The following is a 16722-nucleotide window of genomic DNA, read 5'->3' on the forward strand; positions in this document are numbered from 1 at the left end:
CAGATTTAGTTTTAACTTTATAAAACTTTTCAGTTATCCTATAAAATGATCATTATTATAAGAGAATCATGACATACATAAACTGTGTTAATGTGTTATTTTTTCATGCCCTATCTCTTCCAAATTAATTTGGCTCAAGTATTTGAGAAGCAGTCTAGGAATTTAAAGAGAAAAATGAAATCACCATAAGATGCAGTCTAAAAATAGCCTGAATTAAAGATTATTATTTAATTGAAAACTTTCCGATGATGCCATGATTTTGAAATAAAGCAGAACTTTTCCAGACATTTTAACCATATGGCAAATTTCACTTTACTCCCATTACTCTGTTAATCCATTAGATTTTAAGGCAAGGAGAGTCCAAAAGTTATCTTTGCTATATAAACAAAATCAAATAAGTAAGTCTTCAGACGTTACTAATTCTGGAAGAACATTCACAAAATTTGAGATCAGAAGACAAAACTTATTTTTTTTTAAATAACAGTGTTCTGAAAACCCAGGTCCCTCTGACAAAATATCAGAGTAAAGAAGCTTAAGTATAAATACAAATGAGGAAAGTAAATAATCTGGGGATGTTTCAATTGAAGTTAAGGTCTTTTCTTTGTCTGAAATGAACTATTTCTTCCTTTGAAATAGAGAGATTTGGAAGTATTTCAATATTAATAGCATTTATCAATCCAAAAGGTATTTCCTAAGTATTCACTACGAGCCAGGCAGTGTTCTATATGTCTCAGGCACAAATGTACAAAAAGATTTCTGCCTTCTGAAAACCTACATTCAAGCTAGGGAAAATAAAAACATGAAAATAATAAATAGGTATTTTAGAAGGTGAGAAATACTATTTAAGAAAGTATTATTCTATTAAATCCCATCAATATTAATGTAGAAATATAAGCAGTATTTTATAATTATTTTTATTATTAATCTATGAAAGTTACATGGTATTCTATACATTAATCTGGGGGAATCTATAAATAATAGAATACACTATTCAGAATATACTACAGTGCATCTTCCTATAGGAGAAATTGTTGCATTCTTTAGTTGCATAATGAGACTTTGTATTCACATGACAAATACAGAATTTTATTGTCCCTAGTGAACAATATTTTGCCATTTAACCCAATTTTCTTTATCAAGGTCTTACACGTGATGGTTATCAAACAAATATTACAAGTCACAGATGACGTGGATATTATATGTGAGGAAATCACAGTTTCCAATCTGCTGAGTTTTAGATCATCCCCTAGGTATCCCTGTAGTTCTGATTTGAAAAGAACTTTCACATAAACAACTATTTAAATACAGGCTGAACATCCTTTAGCTAAAAGACATGAAACAAACTAGAAGAGTTCAGATTTTAGATTTTTTCAGATTTGGGAATACTTGCATTTCCATAATGAGATCTGCCTTAGGGATAGGACTCAAATCTAAACACAAAATTCATTATATCACAACTTAAAGGTAATTTTATACAACATTTTAAAGAATTTCGTGCATTTGACTATTGACAGATGAGGCCAGGTGTGGAATTTTCTACTAGTGATGTCATGTCAATTCTCAGAAAGTTTTGAATTTTGGATTATTTTGGATATCAGATTTTCAGATTAGGGATGCTAAACCTATTATAAAACTATAAAGCTAACATTAGAGGCTACCATGAGGGATATATTTACCAAACTATGCAGAGTACTCACACTTTATTATTGAGCTCTCCAAACTGCAATTTTTATTTGGGGGTTTAGAAAGCTAAATTGCTTTCAATAATATGCCATTTAAGTGGATGGGGTTGACATCATTTTTGCTTCTGACATTGCTTATTAGCATCAACTTGAAAGACTTCAGGTCTATATTTGTATGTGATTTAATAATAACAAATAAACCTAACTCCCCATGTCTCAAATATGAGTAATATCATTTCTTGGAATAATACAAAAAAGTCATTTCCATTTTCTGTCATCCTACTGCTATATGATGTGAAGGTAACTGCCATTGGAGAGCTCACTAGAGAAAATAATCCCAAGCTTCAAAAGCTGATTTAGTATATAAGACATGGATGGAAATTGATTAAAATTATTATTACGAGTAAATAGGTAACAATTTCTGGCTAATTGGAATCAACTCCTATAACATCATCAGGTCCCTGATCTGGGCTTGATATAGACACCAGGTCATGGATGTGGCTGTGGAGTTCCAGATGAGCTGGAAAGAAGATTGGAACTGAGCCAGGTCACAAGGTCTGAAATGGCTGCAGTCATGGAATGAATTTGCTCTTTGTTTTTTAAGATACTACTGATAACAATATGAGGCCAATTTATGATGATTCTCTTCTCCTGATACCTGTGGTCAGGTTCTCATAACTTGAATGGAATTAAGAGAAAATGTGTTTTTCCTGGACATTTGCATGTGTTTCGTTGTGGGGTAAGAGTTAAACCATCTGGATGAGGATACAGAGTGGCTGATCCTTTGATTGTATGAAATATTTTAAATTGTTGTTTTTAATTTCCCTCAATTTTTCCATCTCCCTCTCTTCTTTATTCATGTCAAGACCTGAAACAGTTACTACGTAGCAAAAAGACAAACCATCTCTAGTAGGCTTGCTAAGGAGACCTCTCTTGGAAATAGGAATTGTGTTAAGGATTATCACCTGCGGTGCCAAGTTCTCCAACCCAGTCAAAGGAGAGGTGAGAGGTGGGTGATTGTGCAGATAGGAAGAGACTGACTCACCTTGGCAAGCTCCTGTTCGAATGTTGGGGATGAAGCCCCGCCGGCAGGGCTGTGGCTGGGCTGGACACATCTCACAAGGATGACCCCATGCCCGCCCAATGGTAGCACAGCATAGAGTCTTTGTGCAGACTATGCCTGTCAGCTGCCCTTGGCACATCTGGTTGTTGACCTGAGTGAAACAGGGGCCGGTCCTGTAATCTGGAATGTAAAAAAAGATGGGAAGACAGGTTTTATGATTATACACTAATCTTGTAAGATAGAACAGAGACTATTTCTTCTGACCAAACTTAACAACAAAAGGTAAGAGAGTTGCATTTTGAAAATTCATAATTTTTCCACCATGAGAAGTGCATTAAGAGACTTCAGTGTATTCTACACTGGACACTGTAAATAGGTGCTCGTGGGCTGAATCTGGCATACAGATGTGTCTTAATGACTTGTATAATGTTTTTAAAGAATATAAATTAGTAGCCAACATTGTAAAGCTAAGAAATTTCACACAAAATTTGTATTTCTGGCTTTTCTTGTAAAATTGGAGGTTCTAGCCACACTAGGTCCACCATGCTATGTGTTTTTCCATTGCAGCCCTCCCTATAATTCCTTATGGACAAACCTCTTTACTTACTGAGATGCCCCACCTGGGCCCTGGGGGCAACTGCATGAGTGACTCTTCTCTATCTAGCAAAGACTTTAGTTTCAGATTAGGGGATAAGAGTTTAGAAAATCAAAACGAACCAACAAAAATAGGCATTTCCATAGCACAAATATATTCTGGCAGTCTAAATTGCCTATAAAGATTGAGTTCTAACAAGATGATTTCTGTTTGTGTGTCAGTCTGTTTAGTTCTATGGTTAACTCAATGAGGAAGACAGTACTAATGAGACTCATGCTCATGGATTCTTTATAGTCAAGTTAATCTTATATAATCTCTGTTCTCTAGCAGATGACTATCAATGTTCTGCTCTGTTATGACAATGATTAAAACCTTAGTAGATGTCATATGTGATACATAAATAGACTCTCCTATGAATAGTGAAGATGGTCCATTTAGTCCTTGCATCTCCAAGTGTGGTCACAGGACCAGCAGCCTCTGTATCTCTGAAGAGCTGGCTAGAAATGCAGATTCGGGCCCAGCTCCAGGTCTCATAATCCAGAATGTGCACTTTTAACAAGCTATTCAGAAGATCCATGTGCATCTTAAAGTTTAAGGACTGATTTAGAATGCAAGCAACTCTGAGACTGGTGCTGACTATTTTTACTCTACTCTTCTTCCTGCTATCATGTATTCCAATTAACCTTTAGGATGATTAGCAAGCATTCATTAAACAAAACTAAATAATGAACTAAATAGTTTTTAATTTGAGTTCTGTTGTTGCTGTTTTGAAAGACACAAGAAATCACACAAAGGTCAGTTTCTTGAGGACTGACCTTAACATTTGCTTTTTACTTTTTAGGTACCAGGGATTTTTAGGTACAACAAAAATGTGGGGATAAAGCACCCCCACCCCTAACCTTTCTTACAAAAACTGTAGGCATGGCTTATGATATAGGGAATACTAGAGACATTATTCCATTTAAAGAGGAAAGCTAGAACAAGTTTATTCCATATTTTTGTAAGAACAAAACAAGTTCATATTCAAAAGAAGAGTCAATAATATTCATATGATTTTCCTGGAAAATTGTTACTGGGAAAACCAATCTTGGATAATAATTTGACACTCAAAACCCTAAATTAGGAAGGTGAAGACAGCATATAAAATGCTGCTGTATGACAAAAACACAATGTAAAGCAGTGAAAAACTTATTTTTTGATGGATAATGAAGCTTTTTCTTAGAGGAAAGAATATTTTCAAAGCTCAATATAAAGAAACAAAATCAAGAATAGGTAACTTTTTTTGGCAATTGGTTTAATGTTCTTTTACTCTGCAGCTGAACTTCAACAAAAATAGCTCATTTTAATCCCCTGCATAAGAGCAGCAGATGTGCTGGCTGCAAATCATATTTTTGAAAAAGATGATCTCTGGCATATACGTGAAGATATGTCAACTTATAAATAAGCACGCTTCCCATACCACAGATTGCCGGGTCATACTTTTTTTTTTTTTTCCAAAATTTTATTTGAAAGAGTGAGAGAGAGAGAGAGAGAGAGAGAGAGAGAATTTTTTAATATTTATTTATTTATTTTTAGTTATTGGTGGACACAACATCTTTGTTTGTATGGGGTGCTGAGGATCGAACCCCGGCCGCACGCATGCCAGGCGAGCGCGCTACCACTTGAGCCACATCTCCAGCCCCCGGGTTCATACATTTTTAATAATCTATTCTATTGTCCTTCAGGCAATAACTGTTTGGTCATTTAAAATAAATATTAAATTACATATTGTATTAAATTCTGAATATATGGGGGAAAGTCTATATTTTCACAAAAATATTTTTTTTTAATTTTATATTCATGCATAAATACTAGGCTCATATTCTTCTTACACTTCTTGGATTCCCAGAGAGAAGTCTGCACAACCTCCCTCTAACCCCTCTCTTCAGGAAATCAACTTTCTAGGAGACACATTCTTTCTTCTAACTATTGTACCTTCTTAAAATTATATCCTCTTAGCATGGTCTCTGTGGAGAAGGGAAATATATGGACACAGACAGCTGTTTGTCCTCCGCAAATGACCTCTGGTGTTGAAGGCACTGATTAAGGTAGCACCAGACTCCCATCCCAGAAATAGAGTTTACCACTTCTTAATTTTTCTTTGCTTACATTTTCCTCCTTAAAAAGTGTGATGAATCTATTTTCTTAAATGATGATATTTTGTTTTCTGGTTAGCAATTAATTACTTTATTTATTTTTTATTTTTTAGGTACCGGGTACTTTACCACTGAAATATATCCCCAGTTCTTTTATTTTTGAGTTTAAGACATGACTTTAAGTTGCTAAATTGTGGAGGCTGGCCTCAAACTTGAGATACTTCCGCCACGGCCTCCCAAATCAGTGGGATTATAAATATGCACCACTGTGCCTGCCTAATTACTCTGAAGTTTAAATTTACAACTATACCTGCTTATTCAAGAAATGGTAACGTGTAAGAACAAATGCTAGAATATAAAAAAGGAATTTAAATTTCCTGATCAGATGAAAACATCTCATTCCAAACTCTACTTGTATTTTAACTATGAACACAAAATACTCCTAAAAATACCTTAATTGGTTGTTATTGGTCATGCATTGTTTTCCTCTGAGTCTCACCATGGGCAAACTATTACTGTATACCAAGCTAACCCTTTGTAGTCAGGGGTGTTAGCAAAGAATGAAAGGCAAGGACTTCTCATGTACTTGGTATCTTGGAGCCAGTGGACTGGAAATAGATATATCCTTCCTTATACAACCAAGAATATATTGTTTAAAATTAGTCTGTGCAACATAAATATATTTTGATTTCCTAACATCTGAGTGAAATGCAGCATTTGGACTTGTTTAATACCATTTCACTTTTTATTTACATTAACAATTGGTCAATCAACAAGTTCATAAAAAAACTTTGGGTGCTGATTATTCCCCCCACCCCCACCCCCCAAAAAGAGCTTGATTAAGGTGTACTTCACATAACCTAAGTATACCAGTGAAATTCAGTGATTTGGGGTAAATATTTTTCATTGTTCAACTGAACTGTGGTAGTTCAGTTTCAGAACATTTTCATCACCTCCAAAAGATTCCTGGTGCCCATTCTTATCCCTGGTCTCAGTCAACTATGAATCTGGTTTCTGCTGCTATAAATTTGCCTTTTCTGGACAATTCGTATAAAAGAAATCATATACTACGTCAAGCTGAGTGTGAAGCCAGCCACTGTGAGGAGTTTCCCTCAGAAAGGAGAAGAAAAGCTTCTTTTGCAAACTTCGGGAAGAAGGGCAGGAAGCCCAGGGATGTAGACGAGTTTACATGGTGGAGGAAAATGAGTGATATTCTGATACCTTCTATTTTTTTCTATGAAATAGGAGGTGGTAAGAGGTCTTTGGTGGGGTTGAGTGGGGTGTCAGGTCTTGGAGGTTCACTGAGATGGCACTGAAGATAACAGAAGAGTGAGTTGACCCGAAAATCCAGCCAATGCACAAGTGACACCCAGCACCTTGCTATGGTGGAGAAACAGTATGACTTTATCACCAGACCAGTTGGCTCATTTGGTGACTTTTTCTGGGCAACTGAATTCACTCAGAGGAGGGAGTTAGGGTGATGTTAACATATTTTGAAAATGTTACAGACCATGGGATGTACACTGGATTAGATAGAAAGTGAAAAAAAAAGGAAAGAAATGCAAGATGGAAGTGGAAGTGAAATAAAGCAGTGAGATGGATGACTTAGGTGTTCCCAGTGAGGTCCTAGATGAGACGGGGGAAAGCAGAGGCAGCAATACATCAGCTGCCCATGAGGCTGTAATAGCATTTACTTAACTAAGAGGAATGAAATCATGGCATGCAGCAACTTAGGTTGTGCTGTATAATTTAGGAATGCTTCCCACATATACCATAATGTTAACGTTGTTCCTTGCAGCTGTTCAGTGGGGTGACCCTGTTAGAGATCTTACATGCTATAACTGCAAGTCAGATAAGGCTCTAAGATATCCATTATTACTTTAATAAAGAATTGCCTAATCCTAAAAAGTATATGAAAAAATGTCAGATTTCTCATAACTTACATGATATTTAGACTTAAGCAATCAGTTATTTCCATTCTGGGGAACCAAAAAAAATGCAATACACAAACAAGTCATCATTTGGTATAGGAGCTTCAGACATGTACATGAAGAACTGTGTAATGTATATGGCTTGAGTTTAAGGATCCTGGCCACTTCCCTGTCTCTTTTGAGTAATGGAGTTTTTGACAAAGCAATTATAAATAAAGCTCCATGAATACCATTATGGTTATAGCTAAGAATCCTAAATAGTGTGCCAACTGAAATCTCTGAGCACTGATATAAACAGATCATGCAGAGAAGGAAAGGCCCAAAATTATATGGGATGACATAAGAATTTCCTTAGTTTCAGTAAGACTTGCCCTGGATGTCTGTACTGACAGCTTCATGCTGGGTATAAATCTTTATAGTGTTAAATAAACTCAAATGACTGATAAAGTAATTGTCTTCCTTGATAGATAAGCTTCTTTCAACTTCAGGAAATTGTAGAATTAAGTAAAGAAATGTTTAAGAGAATTAAGATCACTGAATTAATATCTATGTTTTAAGTAATCTGCAGACATTATGTACGTATAAGGCATTCCATAAGACTTCCTTTTAACCACAAGTTAAAATAAATAAGTAACTTAATGTAGTGATTTTTAAGCTAACATGCCACTATGTTTATACACAGAACTGCATTACTTCAGTGAACTTCAGTTTTTTATATTTGAGTATTTATATATGTAGCTTTAAATTTACTAGCTTATAAGGAATATTTGAGTACTTGTGAAGATTCTGAAGGTGCACCGTGAAGTACTTATGAAAGGTATCAGATATATTCAATGTATAAAACAGCTCAAAAAGTGTAGGTGTTTCTTGAAGTATGTATGAAAATAGAACAAAATACTATCTAATGGTGTTAAAATGACTACTAAAATTTGTTAGACTTTAGAAACTCAAGAGGCATCCACACACCCAGGTTCAGGCATCAGCACTATTTGCAAAAACCCAAAGTTAGGAGCAATGAAAGTGTCCATCAGCAGAAAGATGTGGTAAATATATATAATGCAGTATTGTGCAAGCTTAAATGTGGAGGAAATTCAGATGCATGCTGCAATGTTGGTGAACCTTGCCGACATTATGCTAAATGAAATAAGCCAGTTATAAAAGGACAAATACCACGATTCCACTTGTACAAGGCCTTAGAGTAGTCAAATTCATAGACAGAAAGAATTGTGCCTGCTAGGCGCTCAAAGAAGAAGGGAGTATGGAGTTACTGTTTAACAGGAAGGGGATTTCAGTTTTATAAGATAAAAGGGTTCTGTAGTGGGAGGGTGGCCATGGATGTCCAACAATGTGGATGTACTTTATGCCCCAAACTTAACAGTGGTTATGATGTTAAGTTTCATTTACCTATAATTTTATCACAATTTAAATATTTACTAATAAAAATAAAATGCTGAAGGGATAGAGTTTGAAGTTACATTTGAATTAAGCAAGCCTGCATTGTTTTCATTTAATTGATTTTATTTTTTAAAATACATGACTGCAGAACGCATTACAATTCTTATTACACAGATAGAGCACAATTTTTCATATCTTTGTGTATAAAGTATGTTCATGCCGATTCATGTCTTTATACATGTACTTTGTGTTTTTTTTTGCATTAGAATTCTTATTACACATATATACCAAAATTTTTCATATCTCTATTTGTATATAAAGTATGTTGACACCCAATTTGTGTCTTCATACATGTACTTTGTATAATGATGTCCATCACATTCCACCATCCTTGATAATCCCCTGCCCCCTCCCTTTCCCTCCAACCCCTCTTCCCTATCTAGAATTCATTTATTCCTCTCATGCTCCCCCTCCCTACTCCCCTATGAGTCAGCCTCCTATATCAGAGAAAACATTCAGCATTTTTTTTGGGGGGGGGGGATTGGCAAGCCTGCATTTTAAACAGCACAATAAACTTTGGGTCCTTTTCTTATACAATCACCATTGAGGGCACTAAAACACCCACATGCAGCACTGAGCACTCCCTTGTGATGGATATGTATGCTGTTATTACAAGTGCCCACGGTGCTGCATAGGCATTCCTGAGCACACTCTAAGTTCTTCTGTGAGTTCAACTCCCAGAACTGGAATTGCTGCATCAAGTATTCATTTGGACAAATTCTGCAGAACTGCTCTCTGAACAGGTGGCACCAATTCACACTCTCTACAGTAGTGTGGAAGGCATTTGGCTTCCTCACATCGTCTCCAACAATGAACAGACACAAGCAGCCTAACTTTTATTCCTTTAATGGTTGAAAAATGATATCTGCATTGCTGACTTGACATTAACTCATTGTGTGAATATCTTGAATATTAAGGGAAAAAATAACTCCGTGTCAGGTACTTTTTGTAGTATTCCTCTTTATTAATTATATAACTTTTCCTAAATGCTAAAAATATTTTTGCCATCTGTACAAATGAAGAAATTAAAGGTCAGAGATTAAGTAATATGGGAACATGAAAGAGCTAGAAAAGGGTGAATCAGAGATTCAAATCCGAGATTCATTTCACTCAAAAGCAACTGAGTGCATATACCCCTACACCACTCATCCTGTGTTCATTCCATCCCATGCACAAATTTTCTGCACTGTCAGGTTTGGATAACTTTGCCTTCTCCTAAGAGACCAAAGCTCCGTACATTCTAATGAGCATAGCCAAAACCCCACAGATGCGTTATCCTGACTCCAAATATAACTTCCTAACTCCCAACTAGCAAACCCAGTTTTGCTTTTCTTCTGGTTTCTCCTAAAGATGATTCTCCATCTAGCTGGTTATATCAGGAGAACTGATCTCTCTGTATACCAAGAGAAATATTAAAGACTTGCTTCTGCAAATAGATGAGTAATTACTTTAATAACCACAGTTGTATTGCATTTTATTTCTAACATAATGCCATTATTTAATACTTCAGTGGAATGTGCACTTGGCAAAAAGAAGGACTGCTTTCACCTTTCTCCAGTCTTTCAAAGCACAAGGCTACATCTGACATCAAAGGGCACTTAAAGAATGAAGAGGTAGGAAGGATAATTAGGTTCTGGCCAATGGTGCAAACAAAATTGGTATCTTTGATGTCATGTTTCATAAGGATGAAGGCCATCAAAGATGTAGTCCTAAAATTCATGGCCTACTTGAAGCTCACTCTCCCAAGAGCAAACCCAATTAACTTACTTTTAAAGGACAACAAAAAAATGCTGAAGATTAAAAACTAAAGAAGATTATTTAAAAGCAGAGGGATATTGTCACTTTTGCAAAAGAAAGTTAAAGAGACAAAAATATTTTGACATGAGTTATTAAGGGTCCAGAGATGTAAATGATTAACACAAAAAATGGATTATATGCAAGTCAAATCAATGGAGTACAAATTTTATAGTATCTAAGAAAAATCTTCAATAGCTAAGTAGTCCCCAATGTATTTCAGAGAAAGGGGATAAGTATTTACCAAACATTAATCCATTATAAAATCCAGAAACAACAAATGGAAGCAAAGTGCTTGAAAAGATTTTATATACCACTTGATCAGACACAATTAGATCACAAGATGGATTAGGGTGATTATGAATAAAGTGTCACACACAATTTGCTGGGGGGGATGTTATATAATAATGTGGATTCACTGTACTATTCTTATTGAAATGTCTTCCCTAATCAATGAGTGACATGATACAGTGTCAATCAAACCTAATAAATCACACCTGTCCCAGGGAACTGTTGAACAAACCCCTCTCCCTGTCTATCCCAATACAAGACTTCCAATATAACATTTTACTAGATGAGCTGAAATCTAAGACAAGAGCAAATGCCATGTGATTCATTACTGGGGTTTCCATTATTCAGGAGTTTCACGAAATGCTGAAGAACTGTTATGGGCCAGGCTATATGGGTAATGACCAAACAGACTCCATTTTACCCTTAGACTCCATGTCATATAAGAAAGGCTTCTCCCAGGGGAACACCCCACCTCTATACCTATCAATAGTTGCTTAGCATAGCATGTTTGGCAACACAAAATGGCAATTCTTATACAATGTAAAATTGTTCTCTTTTTGGTTCCCATTTTTTCTTGAACAATGTACCTTGTCAGAGAATGATTGTCTAGATGTTAGTAACCATTCTTTTTAAACTTGTACTCAACTAGGATAATTCTTAATCCACTTCCCTTCTGCTTATGATTATGGTAAGTCCTGTGGGAAATATCAAATGTACCCAGAATGAAAATATGAATATGGACATTACATTGTCTCACTAATTACTCAATTCAGCTTCTGTACTCCTGCTTGTTTGCTGCTACGTCAAACTGGATGTGGGTTTTGCCTTTAAATGTCTTACAATGCTCAGGCTTGGGGCTGTTCCTTGCAGAGATAGTTTTGGGTCCTGCAGAGAGCAATCGCTGGCCAGCTAACGAAGACTGTCCAATTTGGACAAAATTGGGACTTGGTGTGTTTTCTGAGTGGTCTGCCCCATATGGAACAAGTAAGATTATGAGAAGCCCTGCCCTTGTAACTACAAGAGGAACATCAGATGGTCAGTGGATCCTGTTGGCACTGGTGGTCATCTGTACTGGTGAAATGAATCATTCCTGGCTCTTGTGATTGGAACCTTATAAACGTTCCATAAACATAAGCACCACAGGAGGCTAAGAGCAAAGAGATCCCCTTGTAACTTCTTAACAAAAATGTCACAGTACTGCAATACCAGCTCAGTATTTAAAAACAGTATCCCATCTTGCACAACCTTGGAAATCTGCAATTCACACGGAAACCTATATAGCCTGACTAGTATTGGTAGTGAGAAACTAATCTCATGAAAAAATAAATACAAAATGAAAGATTAAAAGGTTCTCTCTGAGGTTCAGTAAAGTGAACCCTTTTAATATTCAGTCTCAAAAAAAAGTACAGAAATAGGGATGGTCATTACTTTTTTTTTTTTAAGAGAGAGTGAGAGAGGAGAGAGAGAGAGAATTTTTAATATTTATTTTTTAGTTCTCGGCGGACACAACATCTTTGTTGGTATGTGGTGCTGAGGATCGAACCCGGGCCGCACGCATGCCAGGCGAGCTTGCTACCGCTTGAGCCACATCCCCAGCCCTGGTCATTACTTCTAGTTAAACTAATTGTCTGGAAGATCAGATGTCAGGAAAAGCTCACAAGGGGGCAAAATTTTAAGAGATGAATACTCTAAGTAACAAATGAGAGTATGCAGCCTAGGATGTGAATAATATGAAGTACAAAATAAGACTTAAAAATAAAAACACAAATAGAAAAATAATAAGGAAATATCAGGAAAAAAATTCTGGACTTAAAAATATCTTTAAATCTTCAGGTTACAATGATTCATGGGTGGCTAAAAAAATATACCCAAGAAAAGAACCTCATGAAATCTCCAAACCTTGCATCTCTGAGACTAAAAGAAAATAACAAAACAAAACAAACAAAAAAACCTTTCCATTTCCATAGAGAAAGAGGAGGCTATCTTTGAAGGAGATGAAACAGAATAGCATTATTCTTATTTGTAGCATAGACAGTGAAAACAACATTTAGATTGTAAATTTATAAATTTTGAGGAAGAAAAGAGAGTCACAGGATAACATAAAATTAAGATTAACATAAAATAAGATTAACTTGAATAATAATATCATCAGGAGTTGTGAGGTAGGGGAGGTATCTTCCATAATGAGGGCTTGGAAATAAATGAATCTTATTATCTCGGTTTTGGACCAGGAGTACTGAATAGGTAAAATGTTCTGAGGTGAGAGGAATAACTTTACTTCATTAAGGTATTACATAAAGGCCCTAAGACAGGAGCTGAGGTTTCAATACAATGGTGAAAGATAGGAATGTTCCCATTAGTTTAATAAAGAGCAGAGCGAAATTTCTCAGTAAGGAAGAAGGGCAGCAGAAGTAGAGGAATGAAATAGATGAGAATAAACCAAAATGCCAGCAAAGGTGAAGAGGTGAAAAACCACAAGATATAATGACTTCAGTGTATAAAACAAAAGGATGAAAATTAACCCAAATATACTGACATCATAATAAATATGAATAAGCTTAGTTTTTAATCAAACAAGGAAGTCCTGGATAGATTGGATTAAAGTAATAAAACTCAGCTATAGTCTATCAATATGAAAATCATCAAGATGAAATGACAAGAGTGAAAAATAAACAAAAGAGCCAAGAAAAATTAGGGAAAATAATAATGAAGCACAAGTAGCAACAATCAGTATCAGAGAAGTTGAAATTCAAAAACAGGCACCTTAACTGAGTCAAAAATCAATATTATATGAGTATAAAAACTAAAATTCCTTAAGCGTGTTTAAAATCTATACACTAAAAAGTACAGTAAATATAAACAGCAAAAAAAAACCTTCTCAAAACATAAGGGAATTTTTGTTCTTGATTTAATGAAGTAAATCAGTAACAACAGAAATAGAGAACACAATCAAACTGCCTTAATAAGTGTATTTCCAATTCTGCACCAGATAAAACAGAGCATGCATGTTCTTTGGCTTCCATGGCTCATTTATCAAGGTGATCAAATACATGGTCTAAGCACACCATTATTTCAACTAGGTTCAACAGAGCTAGAGGTTTGTGCTGCTTATTTTGTGTTCTACTGTGTGCAAGTCTAAAATTTCTATACCCCTAGCCTAGAAAGCCTTTAGGTAAACGTGGCTCCTGACTGATCACCAGAAAATGACATGTTGTGCTATTTATACAGAAGGATCAGTTTTTTTAGCTGTAGAATCTGTGACATGAAATTGACTATTTTAGAAATATGGAGTTTATAAAATTTCACACTAGTGTGGTTTTTTATCATGTATAGCTGTGTGATTCAAATGGTAGCCACTAAGCCACATGTGGCTTTCTCAATTTAAACTTAAATTTTAAATTACATGAAATAAATATTCAGTTCCTCGGTCACGCTAGCCACACATCAAATGCTCAGAAGCCACATGGTGGTTAGTGGCTACTGTATTGGACAGCATGAAGATTATTTCCATCAGTCCAGAAAGTTTTATTGACATACATTGAAGTAGTCATCTCCCAAGATCACAGAGAAATGGAGAACAAAACAGCATTCTGCAGTTTCAATGCTTTATGTTTAAAACTAGGTGGACTTGGAGAAAATGCAATAAAATTTAAGTACATTATGGAATTATGAGGTAGTTAAGATAAAAAAACAAAAAAAGAGTTTCACATTAGCATTTGAGATTCTGTTCTCTGAGAGTGTGGGATATGAATAAGGTTGCCTTACTGGTGTTTGATTACAGAAAATTCTGACCAATGTTTTAAGAAGCCAGGCACACTATTTACAAAAGGTAAATGTGCATGGCTCAGTTAGCCTCCAGTTAGCCTGCAGTGTTAGGTAGATGCTGGACTTTGCTGCCTGCTTCCCAAAATATATATAACTCACCCAAGGAAAGACATATAAAAGAATTTTGAGAATTGTAAAGGATTACTTAAATTTTAATTATTCATCAATAATAACTTTCAGAGACAGAACACCCTTAGAAATCATGAGACCTAATTACGCAGTTGGCAGATAAGGTAATAAAAATCCAGAAAGCTTCAGCAACAGGTGCTAAGTCAAAATGATGTGACATAATAGCTTAGGCCTCCTGACTTGTTCTCCCAAGTCCAGCACTGCCTGGAAATTGGAAGTCTACAACTGACAGATGCTAGGATGTCAAGAGCATTTCACTACAAAATAGACCTGCTGCGTTGGGATCCAGGAATATGGTCTAACTCAGTATTTCCTAAAATATGGCTAGTGGAAGACCACAGAATACTAAGAATATTATATTAAAAAGGATTCTGTGGTCAAATATTTTAGAAAATAAAGTAAAACAAAGAATTGGGGGGGGGGTATGTGTAAACCTATAGTACCTTCAGGGGCCCTTAACATATGATGTGCGTTATTAGCTGCCAAGAGGAGACTCCAGTAGGTAGTATTCAAAATTTATTTGCTCATAAAATATTTTTATTCAATAGCATTCCTAAAGACCAGTGTGGGATGAAACACCCTTTGGCAGACACTTATCTGACTTTATCAGCATGTGAGTCCCTTGTGGTCTCAAACGTGGCTGCCCTAAAGAGATCTAATGCAATAACACCTCTTGTGCAATCTGTTTTTCTCCAGATGAACCCCCCTCAACACCACGGAGGACTTGAGAACCTTGTGACGTGCCTGAGGCACTCAAGCTTCCTAAAGTTCCCAAGCTGTTGCCTAAACCGCTAATAACTGAAAATACTAACAATTGATTATACTTTAGAAGCTTTTCTGTTTCTTTACATCATTTTACATATACTCTTTTAGGGCCTAAAATCTGACATCCATAATTGGCAATAGAAAGCATGTGGCTTCATATTCCTGAACAGGATTTTGTCAGTAACGCTGGTCTCAGGTGACAGTGGCATGTGTAATGGGACAAAGTGGCAAATCAATCAATCAGTCAATCAATCTATCTACCTATAGTGATATTATACGTTGACTGTGAATAAATTATATATTCTTAAAATACTTTTTTAGTTATACATGGACACAATATCTTTATTTTGTTTATTTATTTTTATGTGGTGCTGAGAATTGAACCCAGTGCAAGGTAAGTGCTCTGCCACTGAGCCACAACCCCAGCCCCACATTACATATTTTTTTCTTTTCTAATCATCAGAAAAACACTATGAAATAGATACAAGTATTATGCCCATTTCACAGATAAGGAAATTCAAGCACATTGAGACAGATAACTTGCCCAAGGTTACAAATGTAAATACTGGCCAAAATCTAAAAGTGGTGAGATTAGTCAAAAATGGATGATTCAGCAAAACAGTCCTTAGCAAGAAAAGCAAAGCAGGAGGCATCACAATACTAGACTTTAAATTCTACTACAGAGCCATAGTAACAAAAATAGCATGGAACTGTCACCAAAACAGACCTGTAAATCAATGGTAACAGAAGAGAAGACACAGAGACAAATCCACATAAATATGGTTATCTCATACTAGACAAAGGTGCCAAAAACATACATTGAAGAAAAGATAACCTCTTCAACAAATGGTGCTGGGAAAACTGGAAATCTATATGTAGCAGAATGAAATTTAACCCCTATCTCTCACCCTGAATGAAACACAATCAAAATAGATAAAAGACTTAGGCACTAGAACAAAGACCCTGCACCTAACAGAAGAAAAAGTAGGCCCAAGTCTCTACCATGTCAGCTTAGGAATTGACTTCCTTAACAAGACTCTGAAAGCACAAGAAGAAA

At 35.7% G+C, this 16722-nt stretch overlaps 1 protein-coding gene across 1 annotated transcript in view; it reads right to left on the reverse strand.

The window, feature by feature from the left end:
- The window catches only part of FBN2 (fibrillin 2), a 214492-nt gene that overhangs the window by 148409 nt on the left and 49361 nt on the right, over positions 1-16722 (reverse strand). Inside the window, exon 6 of the mRNA XM_081281769.1 lies at positions 2728-2925. Within this exon, the coding sequence (XP_081137895.1) occupies positions 2728-2925 (198 nt within the window). The remainder of the gene's footprint in view (positions 1-2727; positions 2926-16722) is intronic.

The sequence above is a fragment of the Spermophilus citellus genome (genome assembly GCF_964194105.1).
Source record: "Spermophilus citellus genome assembly, chromosome: 1".
Lineage (NCBI taxonomy): Eukaryota > Metazoa > Chordata > Mammalia > Rodentia > Sciuridae > Spermophilus > Spermophilus citellus.